Below are 26,508 nucleotides of genomic sequence, written 5' to 3' on the forward strand. Positions count from 1 at the left end.
ACCAGACGTACATGCGGCGTTTGAAGAAGAACATACAGGAATAATAAAAAAAAGACGAGAAAAACTAAATAATATCCCAAATAGTAGGCACAAACTCAATGTCATTGCTGAATTTAAGTTTACCAGCATGAAGGCGCACTGCAGCTACCTTCCTCGTAAATAATCGTTACTGTAAAGCGTGCTTTGCCAATTGCTAAGTTGTACGTAGGTGAAGCTGCATTAAAATCTGGCGGCGGACAAAACAAGGAGCCCTTCAACAGCAGGCTGACGGGAAATGTTAAAACGGCGTGATCGGCATACGCATAAATTGGTGGTTATTTCTGAATACATTTTCTGATGACGTATTGCAGGAGTTCAGTAGGCGATCATACACTTGCACAATTCCAGAGATACCAATTGCGTAACAGTTATAGGTAAAATTATTTTTCGAAGCATAATTGTTTTTTCGAAAGAGGGGAGGGGGTTCACACCCCCCCCCCCTCTCGTACATATTACGAGGGTCGGGCTTTCGATACCCTACATCTTGAGAAGGTCGAGGGTTTGAGCCCCAACACGCTCGGTAAGTCATGGGAAGATGGAGGTTTTAAGCGACAGGGAACGTCACTGCAGCCAACGTTTCGGCAAGTAAACTCGTCTTCGTCAAGGTAGCCTGGACGAAGACAAGTCCACTTGTCGAAACATTGGCTCCAACGATATTTCCTGTTCAACGATTTCTTACATGTTTCCCATGTATTTCCTATGAAGCCCTCTGGGAAACACGTTACGTTACAGACAGGCCGACAGATGGACCGATTTCTTTTGGGATGTAGCCTGAGAATGTTTATGTTTATACATTAACACACGTACTAACAAAAAGCTTTGCGAATATAGCCCCACATTTTTGGGTAGGGTAAATAAATCTATCATTAATTATGTTTTAAGTTCTGGGCATTAAACACAATTTATATGTGAGACACGCTCTTAGGAACAACCCCAAATTATTTTTGACTGCCACGAAATATCTAAACACGCACCTGAATTTAAGTGTACGAGGGTTTTCGTATTTTACTCCTATCGTACATCTTCAACGGGGCTCGTGCTTAGAGTTTCGACATATTCCGGGCCTGTGCCCGGAATATGTCGCAGCACCTGTGCGCTACGCGCCACGAAAGCGCTGTTGACTTTCTTGCGGGCCACGAGCCTGAACGAAAATTTGTAAGCAGTGCAGTCTACATGTGTGTGGCTGTATGTGTTATGCGTTTATCAGTGTATATATCATAATCGTCACCCAGCACCTGGAGTAGCATGTCTGGAAAATAGCCAGGCAAACATCTCCAGCTTTTCATTAAAATGTTTCTCTCTCTCTCTCCTATCGTAATGCGGCAGGCCAGGCCAAGAATCGAACCTGCGACCTCGTCCTTAGTTGCGTAACGCTGTAGCCACAGAACAGCCGCGGCGGCAGTCGCTGTGTTACTTATCAATGATTAACATTGTGTAAGAATCAGAAGCGTTTCTGCTGGCCTCCGTGCGAAGAAATATTTATTTATTTTATGAGTCGATGATTATTACGGCAGTAGCGCACTAACTTTCACGTAACGTTTCTATTTACGCGAGTTATACTGTGGCACGAACTTCATTGCAACTGTAAACTCCTTGCTGGAATCCGACGTTTACTTGTTCATACACTCTAAGAAAAAAAGGTGTCCTTTGACTCTCTTTTGCCACACATGTGACTCTCACATGTACAATTCTCTTTAAAGAGACACTTTGCTCTCTTTACGAGAGTGGTGGGATGCATACCTCATTTTAAAGAGACGCGCTCTCTCTTGGAACGTCGTGCGTCCCACGACTCTCGTAAAGAGTCAACGTGCCCCTCTAAAACGTTATACACGTGAGAACTAATGAAACCGACAAACAATTAAGCCAATGAAAGCACAGGGGACATTATTTGTGGTGTCTTAACTGCATTGTAGTAATTCTCACTTAAACTGAAAGAAATTAAAGTTTTTCATTTCCTTCTGTCGATTTCTAGCTGTCGATGTTACCAACTATTGTGAAAGTGGAAATATAGGATTAGAAACGCGATGCAGACACGCAAGGAAAGCTAATGATGACACGTACCCGGTGTGTTCCCAGACTGGGGGTAGCAATGTCGCCAGTGCAAGAAAGTTGACTCGTCGCCGAGGGCATTTGATCCAGCGCCTTATGCGCAATCTAGGGAGCAAGAAACTCTGCTCTCGCAGTCACAGTTACGCCAGGCGAAAGATACACTGACTCGAGGTCATGTGTGTGCTCTTATATGCTACATCACACGAGCACTAACAGATTCTTCGACATAGAGCCGCTGGACTCGGCAGTCGTAACGAGCGGTTGGTTTCATTTCCGCTATTGGTAGCGCAGTCGTCCCGTTAAATCATAAGACTACTGCTGTGCAATAAGCCAAAGCGGCAGGTCAACACTAAGGATTCGACGCACCGCGGACGAAGCAGTAGACACAGTGATGCCGTTACAGTATATGGGGAGGAGCGAGGGGGTGGGGGGGAGGTGGGGCTGAGGTATCGGGCCCCATGCCGGCGACGCAATAAACTTTCATGATCGAAGGCAGCCGCGAAATGACTGGGCGTCGACCGTTTGATACCTGTCGTGCCTATAGCAACGGCTCGTGACGTAAGCGTCTTCGGCGATGACGTGTTTATTGGGGTGGTACCATGTGTCGCTTCCTTTCCGAGCTTCTTGCTCACCTATATTGGCCCGTTTTCTGGCTTTTTATTTGCTTCTTGTAAACAGTCTCGGTATCGCGTAGAAGCGTCGTACTGGTTCTGTCAAGCGCAGCGAAACGCTCAACCTTGGTAATCACGCGTGTCTTCGGGCGCCTCAGTAAACAATAAAAAGGAAATAAAAAGTTTGCCGTTGGAAGCCCAGGAAAACGCGCTGCAACCTACAGAAGGAAAATAAGTTAAAGGGCCAGGCAGAAGACGTTGGCATTCCCTCGGTTGTGCAATAACCGCTCGGGGCGCGACTCTGCGAACCATCACCAGCGGCAAGTGCGAGACACTATACAGAGCCCATCGCGAACCAGCGGTGTTTCGTACAGCACGAAGCGCAGCTCACACCCCGAGGACGTTAGCCAACGGGACAGATGTCGAACGACATTCGGAAGTCGCTCGTTTCCAAGTCAAGAGCGAGTACACGCGTGCGTCTTGTGTCCGCTATACACTCCAGAGTGAAACAAAGAACAAAAAAAAAACAAAACAAAACGAAACATAAATGCAGGACGCGCTCATCTCCGCGACTCTTCATCCTCGACATCACGGCTGTTGCGCACTCCAGCTTTACCTAGCGGTATTCAATGGCTAACAAAAAAAAAAGGGATGTAAGAAAGTGAAAAAAAAAGGAAACCGGCTATACGCCTAGCAATAGGAAGACACGTGTGCAGTATTTACAGTTACGTGCCAGTGAAGTTGCCACTCCTCCCGCGCCAACGTTGGACTTGTGACTACAGGGCGACATATTTTGCTTTATTTCCCCCCTGACATAGAGGTTTCGCAGAAAAAAAAAGAAAAAGAAAAAGAAGAAAAAGAAGCAGCAGCTATAGGCTCGGGGACGCATGCCGTGCAAACTGCTTTCACTCGAGCTGGTCCATTTCGCCAAAAAAGGAAGAAGCCAGAAACGTTCAGCGTACGCTGGAAACCCCGATCGAAAAAAAAAAAAATAAATAACCGCGAGCTTGATCAGCGCTTGTTTTATTGAACAATAAAACGAAGCAGCGTGGCCATTACACGCTCTGTCGCCTTCGAGCATCGTCCTCTTCAATCGAGGAAAATGTATATTGCGGACCAAATTGACATTGACATTAAAAAAAAAAAAAAAAACGAGAAACGTGCGAATCAGGCGCTGCAGTGATGCGACACGAAAAGTGCAAAGAAAAAAAATAATGGAGGGTAGATGAATGATAAAAAAAGAAAAGGATGTTAAAAATAACAGATAATGTAGCTAAAAGCTGAAGCTTCAGGCAGCGTGTAACGTTTTCTGGCAAAAAAATGCAGGAAAAGCCTGCCTTCACTACTCGACGGGTTCGTTTTGTATTTTAAGGCGCTGGCTATACAAGTCATGAAACTTTGAAGTGCTTTGCCCCGAAGCGTCCATCCATTACAACACTGATATTTGGAAATGCCCAAGTTTCACTGCAAGTGCTGCTGCTTTTCCCAACTCGCTGCCCAACTACTAAGACAGGGCTGAACTTAAACTGCAGTTCTGTGCTGAGGTCAGTTTAGGTCAGGGTCAAAAATGGATGCGTAGGAGATGTTGCTTGTTGCTGGGTGACGCTGCTCTAGCTGTCCCTTTTTTCGCTCCCTTTAACTTCGCGCAAAAGGGCAGTTATATGGGAACTTCGTAGAAAGGTTATAATCTAGCAGCTTTAACTGCTCTCACAATAATACTGTAATTGAAAACCGTACATTAACAGCTTAAATGCCGGAGTGTCCTAAATCTCCTGACGCTTTCTGATACTCCGCGAAATGTCGTACAGGTTGTGACGACATGGCAGGTAACACTGTCTTATTGTTGTATCGCTGATATGAACATCATGAAACTAAAACAAAACAAAACAAAAGCAAGAAAGCAGCCTAGAGTTCTGAACCTTGAGATGCCTACGCTGTTTCTTGAAAGGAGCAGTGTTGCAAGAGCGAGAACTAACGAGGAAAGGACGTGGGAGCACGGGTGGAATTCGAAGAAGCGTTTGAAATAAGTATTCCTGATCTCGTACTTCTGCGACAAGCGATCCGAAGATAAAAGCGGATCATTTGTAATCGCATTTATTCTCATTCAGTTCCAGCGAAAATGGAATCCGGATATGTATTTTTAATGATTCTCTAGCTTAAAAAAAGAAAAAAAAGAAAGAAAAGAAAGAAAAAACGCAGTGAACTGGTTGCACGCAGGAATTAAGCTACCGTGTCCAAACAATTACGCAACGTTCAATGCGGTCGCGCAAGTAAAAAAAGAACATGTTAAACCGAGGTTCAGAAAATGCTCGCGTGTGCGTTTGGCTCGCCAGGAGCAGCATGGTTTACAGTTAGCGAGATTTGGCTCGTCCGCATAAAACTTGGACGGCAGCATCAAAGCCGTCGTCTGTGACGGGCGTCTGTGACGGTTTGTCCAACAACGATTCGTCAAACGATGTTGCGTAGCAAGGGTGATGGCCCCGAAGCAATGTAAAACATACAAGAACTGCAGGCTGCCGATTGTGCAGCTGCCAGTGCTTTCTATCAGCAGATAAGCAGAATATGTTTGATAACTTTAGTACTTAAGTAAATAAGTAAATAAATGATCAAGTCAACGAATAAATAAACCAACAAATAAAACCTCGAACATGCGCACCGGACCAGCAGCCACGCCTGAGAAGTCCTGGACAAAAGCACAGTCGTATATCCAATGGGCGAGATATTCAGCCAGCTTAAAGTAGAACGTGGGCTGATTCCGCAGTGCAGTGGGACAGCATTGTGATGTCTTTATAGGACCAGCTTGAAATCCACACGTGAAGTGCTTTGCGCTGAACACGGGCGCAACATGACCAAGGCCGACAATTGACAAGGAGTGCCTTGCCTTTCCTGTGCCCTATTCGCTTGTCCTTGCCGTTGAATTCTTACTGACCTCCAAAAATTGCTACCATATTCGCCATAGCTCACTGATATTTTAGGCGCTTCAGTGTATTCGAAACTTTCCCGGCGTCCTCCACCGAGATCCAATACGTACCTATTTGCTTTTTTTATAATTAAAGAGCCATGACGGCTGAAGCATTCTTCTGTGTTTATAATCTTCTGCGTAACTTGCCGGAACCAGTAGAAAGCTTAAACCGAAGCACGAATTCGAGTCTGGCTTTCTCATCATAGCCTGTATACAGCGAATAACGCAACCGCAAGGATACTGTTGCCGTAAATCAGTCGGGATATATATATAGTCCTCGAAACTTCCTGCCGCGTTAAATAAATGACACTAAAGCGGCGAAGAGCGGTCCACGGTCGCATATATCAGAGGCGTGATGAAAGACCGAATGGCGCTAAAAGACGCCCAGCGGGGCTTATCGCTGGCGTTGGTCAACCACAGAGTCGCTTACGGACAACGCGGGTGGTCGCCAAGACTGCGCAATTACAGCAGCGGCGAACGGCGATCCGTGACCTTTCGTGGGATTAAGATCAATTTCGACCGCTCGCGTGACAGACGCGCCCGTTGCGCAACAGGGCGTCGCTCATGAATCGGAATACACGCACAGAGAAGAAAAAAGCGATGAACGAGCGATGGGGCTGCTTACAAAGCGAGGGAAGGCCGCCAGCGAACAGTAGCGGCGTGCGGTAACACTGCGTCACCACTGTTGCAGGTCGGCCGGGCATCACTTTCTCCGCGACCAGACGCTTTTCGGCGACCTTCGTTATCTTGTCTGCGTCTTTATTTGCGCTCTCTCGTTACCCCCAGCCAAGAAGAACAGTGCGGTTTTGCTGAAGCGATGCGAAAATGAAGCAACACGAAACTTAAGACTTACTCGCAGACCTGGTGACGGCAAATAACGGCAAATAATCTTTGCCCCGTAGGCGCACAGAAAATCAATGATTCCTGGGCACAATGCCGCTCACATATCTCCGGAAAGCGATCGAAGGGCCGGGTTTCACTTTAGTTAAGTGGAAAAGCTGAAAGTGCGCTTATCGCAAAGTTGACTTCAAGCGTTTTAGGGAGAGGGGGACTGCAGAGTGAGTATATAGTTCGCCCTCGGCACCGACACAAATGACAAACGATACTGCTCGCGTGTATATATTGACGTAGGTGTTAAAAGGAACATCGACATAGCGTGATACAGCGGCCCTAAAGACGTTATTTATGAATTAAAAAGTCGTCGGTATGGAAGATCTACGATGCTTTGCCGCAAGAATGTTAAAGGGCAACTATAGGGCACTTCTTCAAGAATAACTGATGTGCATGAATTTGTCCTGCATCATTATTATTCAGTCAAACAGGGGAGCTCTGCAGCATATGACGTAACCTATAGGCTGGCGGGGTGACCGACAATAGACGGCTAAGCTATTTGGGGTTAGGCTGACAGTTAACATAGCTCTTTTCCCGTTGATAGTCGCCTATGCTAATGACAGGTTGGCTATCCCGTTTGAGGGACGCCTGTTGCTGCGAAGCTCTGCAGCGCACCAACTTCTTTGCAAATAAGGCTCCAGAGCCCGTATTCACGAAAAGTTCTTGCGTTACAAAGTGATCGTAAGAGGTTATACCACGTTTTGTGCAGCGCGAAACGACTACCTTACCAACTGGCCCACCTTTCGATTCTATTGCAAAATATTATATAAACCAATCGAGATGTTGTGCATATTACTAATGGATGCGGGCCGCCAATAACACAGAGCGCATGTTGTCGCGTTACGCGGGCCTTCTTGGTAGCCTGCCCGCGCTTCCTTAAAAAAAAAAAAAAAACTTTTTTCAGCATTATCTGAAAGGAGGAAGCCGGGCGGGCCTGTATATCTCGCAAGGCTAGATCCGCCGGTAGCCGAAAACATCCTCATCCTCATCATCAACGAAAAGATTTGTGAATTAAGTTTCGTTCATAAAATATGTTAGGACATGCGGGGGATATCGTTTGACCATCGAAGCGCATGCACCGCTGCGTTGTGGACAAAAAAAGTGCTTCGTATAGATTTACGGGACTCCTGTGCTTTACTCTAGAAGTTGTTTCGAAGTACGCGTATTTCTGTGCTTTACGCGTATGTACACATGTTAATGAGCTGAGCGCGCGAGTTTCTCTTCGATTTTTCATAATGCGCGCATGTGGAGTATCGTATGCACTTAAAGCTAACCTCTTCACCTTTCATGCCTATAGTTGTTCTGAGCGCGTCGGTCAGCTGGACCTTTAGTTTGCTAGCTCCATTCCCTTTCGTGCTCGCCGGGAATTCGGCAGGCATTCGCTCCCGCGTGCCGCATGCTCGGATGAGCATGCTAGGATGCCATCCCTGACACTCGCCACGTCTGCACCATTAGTATATGTCGAGAGCGTGCGGACGCTGCCGATGCCGAGGCGTGTGCTAACTGGCTCACTCGCTGTCGCTCGCGTTCATGACGTCACTGCATACTATATCGCCATAGAAACGCTGGCCCGAAAACCATATGTAAGTATGCACTCTCGCTGTTGCTCCTTTTGTCGTTTTGCAAAGTAGTTCCTGCGCGTCGTAGACCACACGTTCGGTTCGGACACCGTTTCCTTTCCGAGATTGCTCTTCCTGGAAGATTTCCACGAAGCGCCCACAAGCGTGGGCTCAAGTTGCGGTTGAGTTAGGCTTTCCTCGGTATAAGAAGCAGCGAGAAACAAAACGAGGAAACGCTGCCGCAACTGCACGCGCGACGACACGAAATCGCTTGCGTCACTGCAGCCATACATTCGCAGATCTATTTCTCGAGTGCGCTTCGCAAGGAGGGGCCGCGCGTTCTGGAGAAAAGATAAAGAGACTATCGACTCCTTGTGCTGCACTGCGCCTCCCCAGAGAACCCTCCACGCGCCAGCGGCGATGCCTTGACGCAGTGACCCAGCTCCAATTCCCCTCCGCTGCATTGCCCGGGCATGGCGTCGCACTGTGCGCTCGGCTGCAGAGCCTTCCCTGCCTTCCCTCCCTATCTCTCTCGCCATCTATTCTCTATTGCACACTGCAGATCGCTCCACGCCTCTGTCTTTGCTCGACACATTCGCCACGAGGGCATCAGATAACCCATATTCTGGAAGACACTCTACCTGTTCGCAAGCTTAAATGCAAACTCATTTTTTTTTTCACTATAACCTGGCAATAATTTCGCTCAATTTTTGCTATAATCGATTGATAACACATGTCAGTACAAACTAAGGAAACTGGAATTATCATAAAAAGGCAATGTGTTTTTAATGCAGCCTTTTTTACAGATTTTGCTTAAAGAGCAAGGGTATTTGTAACGAATTTACATCAAGATTACAGATGTGTAATTTGAAGTTATGATTGCATTAAAACAAAGAACGACATGCTGCAATCGATCGTGTTGGCTTAGCGGATATGGCATCGCACTGCTAAGCACGAGGACGTGGTTTCCATTCCCGGTAACGGTGGCCGCATTTTGTTGAGTACAAATGCGATAACGCCCGTTTATGTAGATTTAAGCGCACGCTCAAAAAGCCTAGGGTTGTCAGAACGAATCCGGAGTCCTCCACTACGGCGTGCCTCATAATCATACGTAATTTTGGCAGGTAAAATGCCAGGAACTGAGTAACTTCGCTACTTAATTGCAGTGAGCCAGTAAACTTTTTAATACCAGTTTCCTGACCCATCATCGCCAATAGTTAAGGCCAACCAGCGTCTGCGCGACGGAAAAACGCATTCACATTCTAAGCTACGTCGTATGCGACGTGGGTGCTATATACAGCAATACAATTCCCCGCTGTAGGACTGTACGGGTAAACTTTTTCCCTTGAAACACAGTGGCAGTTTGGGCAGATGGTACCAGCAGCGCAGTTGTGAAAAGGAACGCTTGCTAATGTGTGTGCGAAAAAAAAAGAGACAAAATAAAAGGCGGGTGGCCAAGAAAAGCAGCTTAGAGGCGCACTAATGCTCCCTTACCAGTTGGAATTACTAACAGCGCAGAGTATGTGACTAGACATACGCTACACTGTTAGTCATTTCATTCATATTTTTGTCTGTTTGGTATCATTCAGGCAAATACCTTTGCACTGGCAGGCGAGTCGCATAGCTGTAAACATGATCTTTCCAAGATGCGTTCCAAATTTAAGACCTCATTGCTCTGTCAAGAGGATTTGCAGGTTTTTCGTGCTGGCGTTAAAGAAATGGTAAAAAAAAAAAAAAATGAAAGACAGAGAGAAACAGTCAATCGAGTTCCTTCCCTGCCTTCTATGCCTCAGCAATTTTTCTGTGCTCTTAAAGAAACACTTTCAGTCCTTGAAAAAGAAATTGTATCGTAAAACATACCGCTCCTTTAGCCGCTGTTATTCAATCAATAATAAGGGTGCCATTTACCTTAACATTTCCGGCGGCCAAAACAGAACAAGAACTCAGAAAAAAAAGAGCATATGGGAGCCGTGTTTGCGATGTTTAACGTTACCTTTCGCATTTGTGTCAACTAGGATTGCACGCACTAATAAGACACCCTTAACGCGCAGGGTAAACATGTCTCGGTGCTTCGAGTTGTAAAGAGTCCTTTAACCTGGGTGACAGACGACAAAGTTAGCTGGAGTGCTTATGGATCATGACACACATGCGGCGTATACACGACGTCTCAAGAACATCTTTAATGTGCCTTTACTGTCCTTCTTGACACTTTTTCTTGTCCCGCTTTCATCTTTTTTAACCTCATGTCATTGCGCACAGTGAGAGTACCAACTCGCGTTATTAAATTCATCACGAAAACCGTTAGCTCCGGTAAACAGCCTTCTAAGGCTCGCATTTCTTCGACCTGCATTTAAGCACCTTGTGGGCGCACCGCTACGGCAGCCGTAAGAACGGCGCTTGACAGACAAGAAAGGTACCAATGAGGGCTTGTTGGTATTGCATTCCACTTGATGGTAGTGCAGGCTAAGAACAAGGACAAAATAAATGCACACTCGACACAATACAGCGCTGTGTTGTGTCGAGTGCGCCTTCCTCTTGTCCTTGTTCTTAGCCTGCGCTACCATCAAGTATTGTAGAAAGGTACAGAGGCGTAGTCGACGGCTCGTGCGACGTCCTGGACGTACGAGTATCGCACAACTTACCGATGAGGTAGGAGTAGCCATCGAGTCGAAGCACACACTTCTTGGTGGCCTCAGGCCGTCGGCTGTTACCGGTCATGAGCGGCACGCTGTTGGATTTCTGGAGGGCGTCTTTTCCCATGCGATTCTGGGCCAGCAGAGAGCTTTCCGGGGCGCCCGGGCCGTCTATCTGCATGGTAGGCCGGCCTAAGCGTGCGGGATCGTCCCCGCCCTGGCCAGCCGCCGCGGGGACATCACGGGCGCGCTCTTCTCCTGCGAGCCGGCCGCGCACGTGAGCGCCGGCACACGGGGCGTGCTCAAAGGCTCATCAACGGCGGCTGCTCTGCTCTGGACGAGGCGCGCATAGGGCCGCTCACAAAGCCCACCACCAATGCCGGAATGCGTGCGCGAAGTCGACCACGGGCCGCCAAAGTCACTATCTATCTTATACAATAAGGTATAAGAACGGGCTATTGGTAATCCATACCGAAAGCTTACTGCGCATAAACAAAGGACGAATAACAAAAAAAACAGGCACGAGTGGTCGCGTCTATTATTTGCCCCTTGTCTGTTTCTGCGATGCGGTCTCTTTCATTGAATGCCTCGATGGCTGCAGCGATGGTGCTAGAGCCATTCGACTCATAGCACCAAAGCCTGGCGTGAAACGTCCATATGAGCCACTACAGTAAAGTTCAAACACCGAAAAGAATGTCTGAATTTGTATACTCTTGTTTTCTGAAGGTAGGATGCGACGGGATGATGGAATGTGGGAACAGGGGAGTCCAGCGCAGTGCGATGGCTGGATAGTTGGTGAGCAGGGGCGTAGCCAGAAATTTTTTTCGGGGGGGGGTTCAACCATACTTTATGTATGTTCGTGCGTGCGTTTGTATGTGTGCATGCCTATATACGCAAGCAAAACTGAAAAATTTCGGGGGGGGGGGGGTTTGAATCCCCCCAACCCCCCCCTTGGCTACGCCCCTGTTGGTGAGTATTCATATTTACTTTTCTATCTTTATTTCTTTCTTTTTTGCACCATAAGACAACACAGTGCCGTAATCTGTCGTTCTTGTGTTGTATGTTTGCGCTAAGAAAATTATTACGAACAGGATGATAATCGGGCTGGCTTTGGTTTGCATTGTTTATTAATTAGGGGGGCGACGGGCAAAGAGCCCACCTTTCATTATTACTTTATGTTCACATGAGAAGAACGATATTCGTCATACGAGGCGAGGCAGCTGCTTTATTGTGATTACGCACATCCACCGCCACTAATTACTTTTTCAAAAGCAAAGCGTTTGATTCAGTATTTAAACGTAACTCCGTTAAACAGACGCTTTTAAGCTGTAATTTAGGTGCTATTGCGATGCTATGAAATGAAACATTCGTACATTGCTTGTTCACAGCAAAGGAAATAAAGGTTAACCGCCTGTCTACAGCAGATAAAGTGACACACGATTCACTCAGATCATTTTCTTCACCGAAGCGGGAGCAATTATTGATCTGCATACGTACGAAGTTACCAAGGCCATATAGCGTAAATGACCCAGAGGAGGAGTTCTTTGACAGGATGGAACGCGAGTGAATGCTTTCCGTTTTCTTTCACACCACATACCCGACGCAGCAAAACAACCACGCACCCGAGACCAGAAACTCGGGAATGCAATAACGCCAATCAGCGACTATCCTTCAAGCAGTATGCCATGACCAGTGCGCGTCAAATGCCTCCGACGTACCGCCCCACAGCTCCCACGCGTAATATCAGGAGCGACCGCCCCACACTCCGTCGCCTTTTCCTTATAGTTTTCCCAGACCACGAGAGATATGCTCAGAAAGTTTTTTCTTGCTTGTTGTCTGGACATCACGGCGAAGGAACAATACGCTTTTATGGCGCTTAGTGTCACTCACTCACTCACTCACTCACTCACTCACTCACTCACTCACTCACTCACTCACTCACTCACTCACTCACTCACTCACTCACTCACTCACTCACTCACTCACTCACTCACTCACTCACTCACTCACTCACTCCACTCACTCACTCACTCACTCACTCACTCACTCACTCACTCACCTCACTCACTCACTCACTCACTCACTCACTCACTCACTCACTCACTCACTCACTCACTCACTCACTCACTCACTCACTCACTCACTCACTCACTCACTCACTCACTCACTCACTCACTCACTCACTCACTCACTCACTCACTCACTCACTCACTCACTCACTCACTCACTCAGACGCTGTCGCATCTTCGTTTTGTCTCGACCTTATACTATACTTCTAACAGAGCGACACCTGACGTGCATTAACGAGCATGTCTCCCCTCCAAAAACCACATCTTGTAATTTCTGGCCGAGGAGAAACGGGGCGGATCTGGAGGAGCCGCTTGGAGCGACGCTCGCCTCAGCCACCGCTGCAGAAGGGCTCCGCTCTTCAGTACGGCACCGGCGGCGACGTGACCAGAGTCGGGGACGGACGTGACACCGGAGACCTGACATGTGATTTCGCTTAAATGGGACGCGTATGCGGATCGCCTGGCCGCCGGCGGTCGTTCAACTCTCATGGGCGGCCCGGATCATGTGTACACGGGAAGCAAGGTATCCCTCCCCTCTTTCGCGGCGCCCACCTAAAAAGCACGCTCGCAAAACACACATGCGCACAAAGGCACGTGCTAGATAGGCGCCACCGCACTTCACCTCGGACCAATTACGCTTATGAGAGAGGCAGAGTGAGCTTGAGCGACGCTACACACACACACACACACACACACACACACACACACACACACACACACACACACACACACACACACACACACACACACACACACACACACACACACACACACACACACACACACACACACACACACACACACACACACACACACCACACACACACACACACACACACACACACACACACACACACACACACACACACACACACACACCACACACACACACACACACACACACACACACACACACACACACACACACAAAAGAAAGGATGCTGAAGCATCGAGGGAAGTTGTATTCCACAGTCGCTTATTTCCTGCCACGAAGGTAGAGAAGCTATCATTTCGCGCTAACGGATGAAATCGAAATATTGCGAAATTAGAAGCTGATGGAGTGATGAGCATTTTATCGGCCAGGTCACTTACAGCTCCCGTTGATGGCCTGTCTCTATCAGGTTCAAATTCTTCGACAGCCGTGCGAATCACAATTGTTGAACGGGATGGGAGCCGATCAGTTATCGTGCTTATTGTGCAAGCTCGGCTTACATTCGGCGAGGGCGATCGAAAGTACCGGCTTTAGACACTGAATGAAACTTTATGAGTTCTATGCACAGCGCTCTCCAGACTTAGATGTGAACTTGTGCGCAGTTGTCAAAGAGGATTTTTTTCTTCAAAAGCTCAGAGAAGACAGTTCAGCCAACCATGAATGACGCTAGCAATAAAACAGCCGGGCTGATGCGTACTCCGCTGCTCTATAGCATGAACTAATGCGTAGTTTACGTTGCAGTTCTTGACCGGGCTGTTATAGAGTGTGCCTAAGGCTTGATGCCACCGTCATGAATGTGTAGATGGATCACTTTCACTGGACGTGTGTGTCAAGGCCTACGGCACCTTTGGTCAACGAACCTTCGTTTGAACCTTTGTGCGTGTGCGTGTGTGCGTGCGCGCACACACAGACGCAGAGAGAGAGAGAGAGGAATATCGGCGCATACCACGGAAAGTTCATCGGTGGGTGCTCTTTTATAAGTTGGCGTCTTGAGGCAAGAAAGTATCCGTGGCGAAGTAGCTTTCCTTGCAGCTAAAAAAAATATGGCACTGTGACGAATGCAGAACAAGAAAAGAACTAGAGTGGAGCCACGAATACACGAAAACAACAGAAATAAGGGGAGTAAGAAAGAGCCGGCAGAGGAAGAGAAAACGAAAAAAAAGGAGTACTCGGAAGCCTTGTTCGCTTCCTTGCACTCCTTATCTCACTGACGTCGAATGAAAAAGCCAGCGAAGAGAATGCAGCCGCATAATACGCATTACTACGTGTCTGTGCCTGCGCTCTTCCACGCCTGTTAGGGGGAATCCAATGACGACGAAAAGCAGCGGCGCGCCCTCGCCAACGCAAAGACGAAAGCCAGTTCCGACAAGGATGTTATTGTCCGAGCGTCGCTTCGCTCGAAGTCTTCGCTCAACGGAACTGCCTGCGCTCAACGGGAAGCGCCGATAGAAGCCGAACCCCGAAAAAGACGTTTTGGTCGCACTGACAAGCAGTTCACACGCAGGAGTAGAACCCTCTGCGATACCGACGCACACTGGTTGCACGCCAGCGCGAAAATGTCAAGGCGCCCACAGCGTTGCGCGTCATCTACTTATGTCACAGGACGCCTGCGATAAACTAAGCATTGGAGACAAGTTTGTCTATAGCCGCGTGTATCAAATGAAACAATGAAAGACGCAAACAGGCTAGACTTGTTTTTCCTTGTTTTCACATTTTTGTCGCTGCCTGAGCCTGCAAAAGAGACAGGCAGAAAGAGAGACAGTAAAAAAAAAAAAATGACAAAACCTCTCTTTAGTATTGTTGCGCCGTCTTTCTTTCCTAATGGGTAAATTCGTCAGATATGCCCCCAGCAGCAAGATGTCAGTGAGTTTCTTTTTATGCGCTGTCGTAACACTGATAATGAGTTTAATGAATGTCGTCTAGCATCGTGCGAGAATTCTTAGAGAAACATTGTTCTCTTGACGGTAAAGTAACAGCGCGCCACCCTCCCAAGTACGTTATTTGCATAAGCTGTCCATAAAAATTTTAGGTTGAATACGCAAAGCTTAAGTGGTGTCTGGAATAGGCCTGCTCCAAGGCTAACGATGTCGTCATCGTCCTGATGAAATTTTAGCGTAAAAGCTTTTTTTTTTTTTTTGTGTGTGTGTGTGTGTGTGTGTGTGTGTGTGTGGTGTGTGTGTGTGTGTGTGTGTGTGTGTGTGTGTGTGTGTGTGTGTGCGAGAAATAAGGCCAGGGGCCCGTATTTCCAAACTTCTCTTACGTAAGATCGCCTCTCCATCGGCCGGCGACAGTTGCCACGCACCATAGTGATCGGCGCGATAACAACACCACGCTCGCGATGATCTCCCGTAATATTTTTGCTTGTATCGATGGCATCGGTATATCGTACACTAATAGACTATTGTGTCTATACGATTACAGAGTTTTCATAAACATTCGCCGCACGTACTGTCTCCCCCTCTTTATTAAGTTACTTCTACCCAGGCTTAAAGAGATGCGTTTTACTTGGAGGATATGGGTACAGCTGAAACAGGGAGACAGCGGACGCCTTTGATATCAGCAATGAAAACGGGGCTAAGGTCGTGAGAGTTTAGCTTCACGCGCAGAAGCAAGAAACTCACCAGGGTGAACAATATTGGTGCTTATCGCAGGAGACACCCGCGCAGTTTGATAATCCGGAGTGCGCTTCTTCGGCAGCGTTGTTTGCATGTTTTCTTTCTTCGGAGTATCTGGTTTCGCGGGCAACGAAAGACGCCCGCCGGCCTTCGTTGATCCCCTTTTCTGGACTCCTTTTAATGACGCGCTGACATTCTGAACTAAGTTCCAATCAGCACTTTTTTGTCCTCGAATCTTTTTTGTTGCCTCTCATGCTGCTGATTTCAATGGCGTATATTTGGTACAGCGCCTGCGTTGCTTTTTCTTCTCTCGACTGTTTTTTTTTGTTTGTTTTCTTTAAACTACTTTTCAGTTCCACTATACGTCACGCGCTTAGCTTGTACTTTAAATCCTTAGAAGACCTTATATTTCTTCCGTTCTTGAGCATGCCCATAATGCCAAATATGCGGCCGCACTCCAAACACAGGCCATATGCCATATGCAGGCCATATGCCACAGGTCATATGTCATGAATACACAGGCTACATATGCCACATATACACAGGCCACATATGCTACATATACACGAATGAATGCAGACGGTTACGCATTATGTATGCGTATATTGCATTCACAGAAAACCGGCACTCCGTAGAGATAGAACTCGCCAGCATGTTTTAAATTGACGGTAAAAAAAAGTAATCCGAGCTGTATCAGTAAATTAGTCAACTATAGTACCACAGAAATGTCGCTCTTACCGTTACAAGGTACGTGGTACGCCAGAAAGGGTGCACAACGAAATACTTGTATCGACACTGCCTAGAAGTCCGTGCGCCAGCTCGCCGTGATGTCACAGATTCTGACGGCGCCTTCTCGGGCGCAGTTCAATTTTTGCCGCTAAGTTCAAACTACCTTGGCTTCTACAACAATTACAGACTGGGGTTAGCAAGAAGAAGAAGAAGAAGAAGAAGAAGAGGAAAACGTTCACTGAGCCAAAAAGGGCAAAAGTTAAAGCAAATAAAAAAAAAACGCCCAGATTTGTTACGTTACGTCCACGTACCAGCGCTGGGGTTTAGACGCGAAATTCAAAAATGGCAACTTTTCTCTGGTAGTAATCAGCGGCTTCTCATGAAACGAAGACAAAACTTTGGAGCAAGACGTTATCTTTATAGAATGATCCAGCGCCCCTATTTAGTCTCCCTTTACGAGTCACGATCCCAAGTGTCAGCTTATAAACAGACTCGTTTGTGCGGGAAGTGGGCAGTCAATTTTTTACAGATGATGCGCATTTCATAGGCTCGAGTAACAGGGGGAGCGGTAAAAAGTCAAGAATTTCATTATGGAAAATGCAACGGGCAAGTCTTGAGAGTCGGCTAGTTAATATTCCATCACTAAACTTGGAGCGCGAAGAAAAAACAAACAAACAAACGAGGACAAAAGGACAAACACGTTCCACATTTTTCTTTTTCTCCTTCCTGCTTCAAGTCCATACTGCGCGCAGAAACAGGCGCGCAAGTGCTGCGCAGGTGGCCCATCGATGCGCTGTTGCGACTGCTAACGTGCCTAATAATATATAGAAAGCAAAAAAAAAAAAGGACAACAAGGCAACAAGAAGGCGGAGACAGCGAGTCGCGATCGACATGCCACTCGAAGCAGCCGTATGCGTGCCAGCAGGAAGAGCACTAGACGACGTGGGGACGTTCGCGATATCGCGCGCGGTCGGTGTGCGAAGAACATTAAAACGGCCTAGCCCCCCCCCCCCCCCCCCCATCCCACAACACAGGCTCGCCGAGGGACACGCTACGCGGAGTCCTGAACAACTCGTCGCCGCCTCCCACGCGATCTGATAAAGGGGCCCGGTTGCCGCACGTATACACACAGCCTACACTACGCACGACATGCAAAACCCGATGCTCTAGCGATGCCGCTAAACTCCCTGAATATCTGACGAGAGAGAGAGAACGGAAAACAGGGACATGAACCACGGAAGCAAACGAGATGGAACAAAAGGAACAAATGCAACTAGCGGTACGATAACAAACCAGAGCAATCAGTAGATTATAGTGCTATAGTGGCCAGCGTTTCTACTTTTTTCCTTCCCTTGTTACCATGTGCCGCCATGGCTGTCGTAGTGCAGCGTCTCTTTTTAGTGTTATTTCTTGCATTGTCACCGAGTGTGACCGAACCATAGCACTTATTGTTCTCGCCAGCTCGATAGAAGCACGATAAGCTGTGATGCTATAGAAAAAAGGTCTTTTACGTTGCCTTATGCACCAACCTACCATATACGACGACTCACCATTGGATAGAGTCGTTAAATACTCTGGCCGGCGTGTGTCCGCTCACAGGACTTGAGCTGCATTGTATATCGCGCGTCATGCAGGCTGCCATGCAAGCTTATAGAAGAAAGAGCTCTGACGCATGTCTTAGGAAGGAGCGTTGCAAACTGGACGGTGCAGAGGTGCCTATCTACATACTCATTTTTTACGTCGACAAAATGTTATTTTTTTTTTTCTTCAATGTTCTTCAATGAAAACTACCATGGCAGGCATGCATGGGCGTCCGGAGGGGGGTGCAAGGGGGGGCGGCTGCCCCCTTGGAATTTTGGATAATATCTTTCTATGCAGTAGCAATAAGCTGCACACGTTCGTTAGCACACAAAAGGTCCGCATATCCGTGTGAAACGGCCTTCAGGATTGCCAGCCAACTTTGCACATTATTACATATTATTGACTAACCTTGCCAGTCAAGTCACGGTAGTGAACACCCCCCCCCCCCCCCCCATGGATGCACCCCCCTGGAAAAATTTCTGCGGACGCCTTTGCAGGCATGGCGCAGGCAATGTTAACGCTACATACCAGCTAAGATTTGGACACACATTCATTGCGATGCTCTGGACTGAGAATGCGCGAATATGATGAGTACATACCTATATTATCTAGTTTTATCACAGATAGGAATAATAAGTTCTGGGGTTTTAAGTGCCAAAGCCACAATATTTTATATTCCTATTTTTAACCACACCGTTGTCGGTGGCGTGCAAAGAGTGAAAAGAAGCACGCTTAAAGCATACGTGTCCGTTATAAATGGATGGAAATGAGCTTTGCAAATCGATTAAGGTTTCAGAAACCACCGGATACCAAGAATTGACGCTTTCGCTAATAAAAGGCCAAATTAATGAAAAGCATATACACGTACTTTTCAGAGCTCCGAGGGGAAGATGTAGTAGAAGCAAAAATGGTCCACCTAACAAGGTGCGCATTAAATTCATGTTTTGAATATAGATGTGCAATACAAGAGAGACACGAGCTAAACAAAAATTGTCCCTCCGAAAAGAGCGTGTTTTTGTGAAAACGTTCTCTCGCGATGCTTATCGCGATGTCCACTACCATCGACGACCCAAGCACAAAGCGGTGGCCCATGCGACAGCATAATGGACCACCTTGCGGACCCATTTATGCGACCCACAGTTGGGGGGGGGGGGGGGGGGGGACGACGACGACGACGACGACGCAATTTTAGTCTTCGGGCTCCATTCAGCAGTGCGGGTCGAAAACGAAGCGGACATTAGGACAGAAGCCTGAAAACTCTTTGCGAATTTGTTTGTCTTTGTTTTCCAGCGCGGACAGATCTCGACAGCCGAGCGGGCTTGAGAATAAGACGACGACGGAAGCTCAATTCGCCAGCGGCAGACGTCGGGCCGCGCATGAAAGCAGCCGGGCTCGTGAGATAAAGAGGCCGCCAGAGAGCGCTGACAGAAGAGTCTTTGTTCTCACTGCTTTGGGTTTGAATAAGAAAGATAGAAAACAGGTCTGTTCCTCTGTTCTTATTATTTATTTTTTTGGTCACTTTCCCATTTCTTTTTCTTCAGCTTCATCTTTCTGTGCTCCTACAATGTGGCTCGTTGCACTCATTTTGGTGGCACATACTCGGCCGCAGGACGCGATTGCTAAAGGGCGACCATCAGCAAGCAGTCAGGCAGGCGATGGTGATGCTGAGCGGCTCGACGAAGCAGCGAGACCGCAACGACGCAAGGCAGCATCGTATATATATACGCTACAGACGCGGCGTACGTGGTTACTACAGCCCACACGAAAGCGCAGCTCTCATAAATAGAGAGTCATTTGTAGGCATTACCGCCACACCCTATTAGGAAGCAGAATGAAGGCGCTCAGCAACGGATATCTTTTTACACGACAATTTCCAACACAGTAAGACGTTTGCTTTATCATGAAAACACTCTTCAAAATCCTGCATTTTTACTGTAAAGGAAGAGAGAATGATGCTATCTCTAATCACAGACGCTGGATATGTTGGCCTGATTATAACACACTCGTTAATTATACATATATACGTAGGAACCTAAGTATGACTAATAAGAAACCATCATTATGATACAGTAGTATATAACAACGACTCAATCCGCATTCACCAAGCGTTTGAGTTGCGTTACAAAGATAAGACTCGCGCGCTCTAAACATTTTGCTTCGTCATTTATTGGGCTGCTGTGTGACCAGTACCAGCCAAGCTTCTCCGCGATTGAGTACCACGTTCCTTTTCTCTTCTAATCTCCTCGTTGATGTCGCAATGTACGGAAAAGGCTGCGTATTCAAACATCCACTATTAAGGACCACGCATATGTAAGACTGACATAAACGTTCCGTATTCGCAGCAGATATTGTGGCACGCCCTAACCGTTCAGCGTTGGATGGCAGCTCAAGCGAATCGTCTTCTGTGTCCACTGTGCCCTCGCATCTCGCGCACAACTGAACTCGGGGCGCGGAGGGCTGGGGCATCCGCCCGTGACGCGCACGTGCCATGCCAGCAAATGCGGTCCACGCTGTAGTTTATGTTCACGTGTCGACGACCTCTTATATAGCAGTGCGCGCGCACGCGCCTCGTTTGGCGCTCAACAGACCACCCGACGCGCAAGGACAAAAGAAACATCGACGCGCGACGGTTGATGGCAGTAAAGAGCCGTACAGACGAAGGTTTTATAGTGAAGGCCTTTGTTTCATGGTTTCCTGAAAGCGAACATCTTCCTTATCTCCTCTCTCCTCGATTCACAGCGCACGCGCGTCGCAGATAGCACGAGACAACGAACATTGAGCGAAAGAGATAAAGAGGTTTTTGAGCGAACCGACGCGTTGTACAGATACAACAAAGCACGCGGGTCTGAGATCGAAACACATATCGGCCACGAGGCCACTTTTCTACTGCTACGCAGTGCTATTTGTTATAACGACCCCAACCACGCGCTGAACGCTAAGGCATTGATCGCTGCACGGCAACAAGCTGCAACAGCCTCCGTGGACTGCAGTCATCGGCTGAAGCACAGGTCGGACAAGGGGCAATTGAGGCTTGAGCCTCGGCACCGAGCGCGCCGGTCGACCAATGCCGGAGGGGCTTGTTTGTTCGCGGCGCTGCCCCCCCCCCCCTTTCTCGCAGCGTTAGGCAAGCGAAGAGTGCGCGCGTATGACAGAACGAGCCCCGCAAAAACAAAAGAGCTACACCCATCGACCACGCGCCGCTCGTTGCCCAATTTCGGATCGCTACAGATGGATGAGCAAGCCGCTGGCCCACTCGCAGAGGAAAAAGAAGGAATTACCTGCGAGGTGTACTTTGTGAGCGCGCGTGCTTCTAATTTACGGTCGACGTTAGACGAATATCGCGCGTTCGACACGGGAATAATTTTTCATTCTAATCCTGTACAACATACGCTCCACGCTTATCTTTCGAGCCGTAAAAGAAGTATCAAATTCACATTTGTCTACTTTAATTCAAGGGCGCACAATTTGTTCGTGTGCAACTCACTGCCAATGGCGACCGTAAATGTACATTCGACGATTACTGCAACCATTCCTTGTGGCATTTGTACAGTTAAAAAAAAAAAACCAACAATAGTACAAAAAAGGAAATTATTTTGTTGAGCCTGAAATGTGCTCGAAGAATGAAGTGGCAGTAGGCATATCATCCCGCTTTGAGCAATGGTGTTAGATGGCTACGCCGCATGTTATGAGTTATGGTCCGCAGCAGTTTTAATGACCCCTATATGTCTTTATACGCGCCTAATCTTTCAGCGCATCAGTATTTCCTTTCCACCATGTAAGAAAGCAAACCGGACAGGCGCCTGGTTAGCCTCTTGCGAAGTCCTCGTCCTATATGAATAATACTGCTTGCACCAGTGTAGGCGCCTATAAGTTTCTCGGTGGTCCATTCGCGGGGGCGAAGCGCTCCGGACGTGAGAAGTGACTGGAAAAAAAGATTGCTGCTTTAAGAATACTTTAAGAATATGCTCATAATATACAGCGAGTCAGGTGGCAGTGGTGGTGGCGTCCGAGGACGATGACGACGACTGAGAAAAGAGATGGAGGGCTGACAGCAAGTGATTACGAAAGTGAAATCTTTCTTCCTAGGCTACAAATGGCGATTATGGCGGCGACAGGCATGCTCTGTTTCTGAGGAACGAATACCAAGGGCGATGTCGTAGTCGACACGCCCCACTGACACCGATACGGGCTCCCGGGTCCGTACTTCGTAACGTTCCAGTTCATTTTACAATTCCTTTATCCGTTTGTCGTGGACAACTTAACGCCGTCGTTATCACCGAGATCAGCCACCAGACGTGAAGAATGATGGCAAATGAACAACGGAAACTGAGAATGGCCATTCCAAAATAGTACGACTACCACAAATAATAGCCGCGCAAAAAGAAGCGGCGAAGCATGGGGTTGTGGCGGTTACCGTTTGGCCAAGAACTATGGCTCAGATCCGGCACCTTGTTCAAAAACAGCAGTTCAAGTTGAATATGCCAAATAGTTTGTTTATTCATCATACCTCAAGGGTCCCGACACGGGTCATTACATGAGGGGTGAAGAAAAAGATTCGTTGACGTGGTTGATCTGGGAATCGAACACACAACCTCTCGGTCCCCGACAATAAGAGCCGGGCGCTCCACCCACTGCGCTACCGACGCACACATGTAAGCTGAGAACATATATTTAAAATATACTACATATCGACGCTCACTCATGTTATTTGTATGGACAACGGCGATGTCTTCCTCTCTCTGCGCGCTTGTGTGCGCACTAGCTTGCGCATGAATTTGTCCAGGTCCTCGCAAGAGAGTAGATTCAAAGAACGCGAAGGTCAAGACAATACAGGCAGGTGTCTTTCTGCTCATAAATTTTCAACAAGCGTTCACCAAAGACAGGATCTGGGTTGCACGAAGCGGGGAGCTCTCTATATTAAATGCTCAACTTGATCACTTATCCTGTTACAACTTCGTAAGCTCCTGTTGTCATGACGCAGCTGATAAAACTATCCTATAAAGTCTTCGTCGATAATGCCGCTGGCGCCAGCGTAAGCGCGTATAAGTTTGCCAATGTATATACCCAAGTAAGTCAGAAAGCCGGGAAAAGCAAATGGCCTGACGATTAATTTTGTACCTGACCTGTCGAAGAAATTTCGTCATGGAAATTGCCCAAGGTTCCTGGCGCGTGTGTCGGGGGCGGGCGTTTGCACGGCACCAATGCACTTAGAGCTGCAAACCAAGCGCGTGGGACGTAAAAACGTGCAGTGGAGCCGACCGAGTCGCCCCAAAGCGCCGTGTACACTGCTATCCTAGAGAACAGACCAGTTGCTAGGCAACCAAACGGCTCCCTCACCAATACGCACGCGCTACCTGCTCCTTAAATATTCATCGCCACTACAGTCGCCATATACAGAACAAGCAGTAAAAATCCGCTACCGCCGCCGTGTGTTCTATGTATAGCGGAAATTAGAACATATCCTTTCTGCGGCCGTGCTCTCTTGCAAATTGACTTCTCTTTATTATTATTTTTTTTTGCTTCACTGCTATCCACTGTCGCTGTAGGTCTCACGTGACGATTTTTTTTTTCTCGTTCTCAGAGAACACTGTTTGCTCTATTCTTCACACCCACGCTCATGAACATAACGTTATTTCGAACGTACCAGCTAGCTTTATACTGTAAGTGCCACGTTATGTAACATTAAGAAGATGGCTTTTTTAACGGCTCGTTTTTCTTTGTTAGACATAATATTAATGAGAACTAGTTCTCATTAACGTTATGTAACAATAGTGACATCTTACAGGCGCACGGAAGCAAAATGCCAATATCGCAGCATCCGCACGAGCACTGGACCGGCAGCTTTCGGTGGGTTGCCTGAATACGTGACGCTTGTTCTGTCTCCGCCGAAGAAGTGCTGCGCACGGAGGGGCATGCTACGGGCTGCCAACTGGTTGCGCGTATAGAGACAGATATGCAGCTGCTCAGTTTGTCTGAGAGTTTACACACACACACACAGTCCGTGCACAATAGATGAAACTTTTTACTTCAGTGCAACGGCGCACCACAACAAAACAAGCGGCCTGAAAGGCGAAGAACGACATGCACAACAAGCGGTGACTCTCAGCGCACTTGCGTGTGTCGTTCTTCGCCTTTCAGTCCGGTTGTTTTGCTGTGGTGCGCTATTACACTGAAGTATGAACCGATATCAACTCGTGCCAAGTTGCCGTCTTATTGCTGAAACTTTTGTTTTGCTGCAGATGACGGTGTACGACGTATACAATTCGCTCCTTCTACAAGGCTCGGTCACGAATGTATTTAATCTTATGAACGGCAGAACTGGGTAGGATGCAGCCATCGCTGTCTGACATCCGCAGCAAAGGAAATGCTCCCCTTGAGGGGGCACGGAGTGAAAACGGGCGGCACGAGATGTTGCTCTCTAGGGTCCGACTAGTGAAATGCCACTAACAAAGAGTGTTGTCTGCAGACGCAAACTGCGCGCCTTTTCAAGCCAACCCAGTGCAATGGATGGGTGTCGCGACAGGACGCCGTCGAAACTTATCGTGCGCCGTGTCGTAAATCAACGATGTCACGACGGGGCGCAGCGACAACGCCTGAGACTGCGCTCAGCGTCACGGTGCCAGAATGATGAACGCTCCCTAAAGGAGGCAAACCACGGACGGCAGGTGCCTGCGCTCCTTCGGAGACAATGAACGTGCTATAAGCTTCCTTTCTTCCCTTCTTACTCTCTCGAGGGCATCTCTGCCCGTAAGCGGCAGCATGCGGCTGCTGCACTATACACATCTCTGTCAATGCGGAGTGATCCGACTAATGTGCATGGTATGTAGCGGTTGCAATGGTTGGTTATTTCATATATACATATAGCAAGACATCCTTGGGTTCTCTATTCCACTTTATTTAACATTTCAGTCAATGTTTGTTCTTACTTCACCATATCTTTTTTTCTTCAGTTAAGGACTGTTCCTGTGCCATGAAACAGTGGTGCGACCTTGTCTACTGTAGCACCAGGACCACAGGTCATCTCCACTCTTATGCGACAATTATAGCGCAATAGCTTTATGTGAATACTGCTAATGATTTATTTATTTATTTATTTATTTATTTATTTATTTATTATTTATTTATTTATTTATTTATTTTTGGGGAAGGGTGGCGCTGACGGTAAAGCGCACATCAAGACACCAGTGACGATAACCAGTTGGTTTACTGAGCGTTGCCGGTATTCACCAACCAACCGGGGGTACAGGTTTAGCCGCAATGTTGCGTGTGGAACGAACGACTCTGTTTTACCATTAGATTGGTTCTGACAGTTATTTGACGTGCTGCCACTGCTCGGAACGCGAGTACACATGGCTCCGCCGAAGTAATGTGGCAGAGTTGGCCGGAATGGGAACTCACGTCTCAGCAGCAGAACGCCATAGCCACTGAGCCACCAATGCAAGTGGCGCGCTCATGGAAAGCTTTTAAGGGAGACCGCGGCTACGACGTAAAAAGCGCCAAAGCACAGTCTACATCTACCATCCACTGGAGTGGAGCGCTGCACCTCGAACAAATGAGCCCTCGTAATGGTGCTATGGCCTGGGTAGTAAGAGTCAAGGGGATAGTGACCACGTCGCTTTAGGATGGCTGGCGCTGCTGTAGTAGTATCGTATCATTTCTTAAGTATAAAATGTCGTGAGGTGCTCCTTTGTGCTTTGGGCATGCTGGGCTATACAATATATGTATTCATGCACCATTGACAAGGTGCATATGACGGATCACCACCAAGTGTAGCGTTAAAGCATTTTCTGTCGTTTTCCTTCTGTTGGTTTCATCTGGTTTTACTCGTGGGTACTTACAGCTCGTAACAGCAGTCTGCGCCGGGGTAGAGATTATGCTAATGACCACGTGAGGGCTGCACGATCAAACGAAAGCGTGACAGCGGTAACAAGCCAGTGCTAGCGCAACATCTATAACTCGTAGCGCCCAGGGCCTGAAGATAGAGGTGAACTAAAGAGGCAAAATAGCATGGTATAACGCCATACTTCCTGGTAATTGGTCTACAAAGAGATGCAGCTT

General features: G+C 47.7%; 1 protein-coding gene across 4 annotated transcripts in view; it reads right to left on the reverse strand.

The window, feature by feature from the left end:
* LOC119378953 (dual specificity calcium/calmodulin-dependent 3',5'-cyclic nucleotide phosphodiesterase 1A) overlaps positions 1-26,508 on the reverse strand; it is a 524,884-nt gene that overhangs the window by 153,449 nt on the left and 344,927 nt on the right. For 3 of the 4 annotated variants that reach the window (XM_037648059.2, XM_037648058.2, XM_049411827.1), the window contains exon 1: positions 10,754-10,997. The exons of the other annotated variant lie outside the window; for it this stretch is intronic. In XM_037648059.2, coding sequence (XP_037503987.1) covers positions 10,754-10,925 — 172 coding nt within the window. In that variant the 5' untranslated portion in view covers positions 10,926-10,997. Of the gene's footprint in view, positions 1-10,753; positions 10,998-26,508 lie in introns of those variants that run through there. 4 annotated transcript variants of the gene reach the window in all.

This window comes from Rhipicephalus sanguineus, chromosome 1 (genome assembly GCF_013339695.2).
Source record: "Rhipicephalus sanguineus isolate Rsan-2018 chromosome 1, BIME_Rsan_1.4, whole genome shotgun sequence".
Lineage (NCBI taxonomy): Eukaryota > Metazoa > Arthropoda > Arachnida > Ixodida > Ixodidae > Rhipicephalus > Rhipicephalus sanguineus.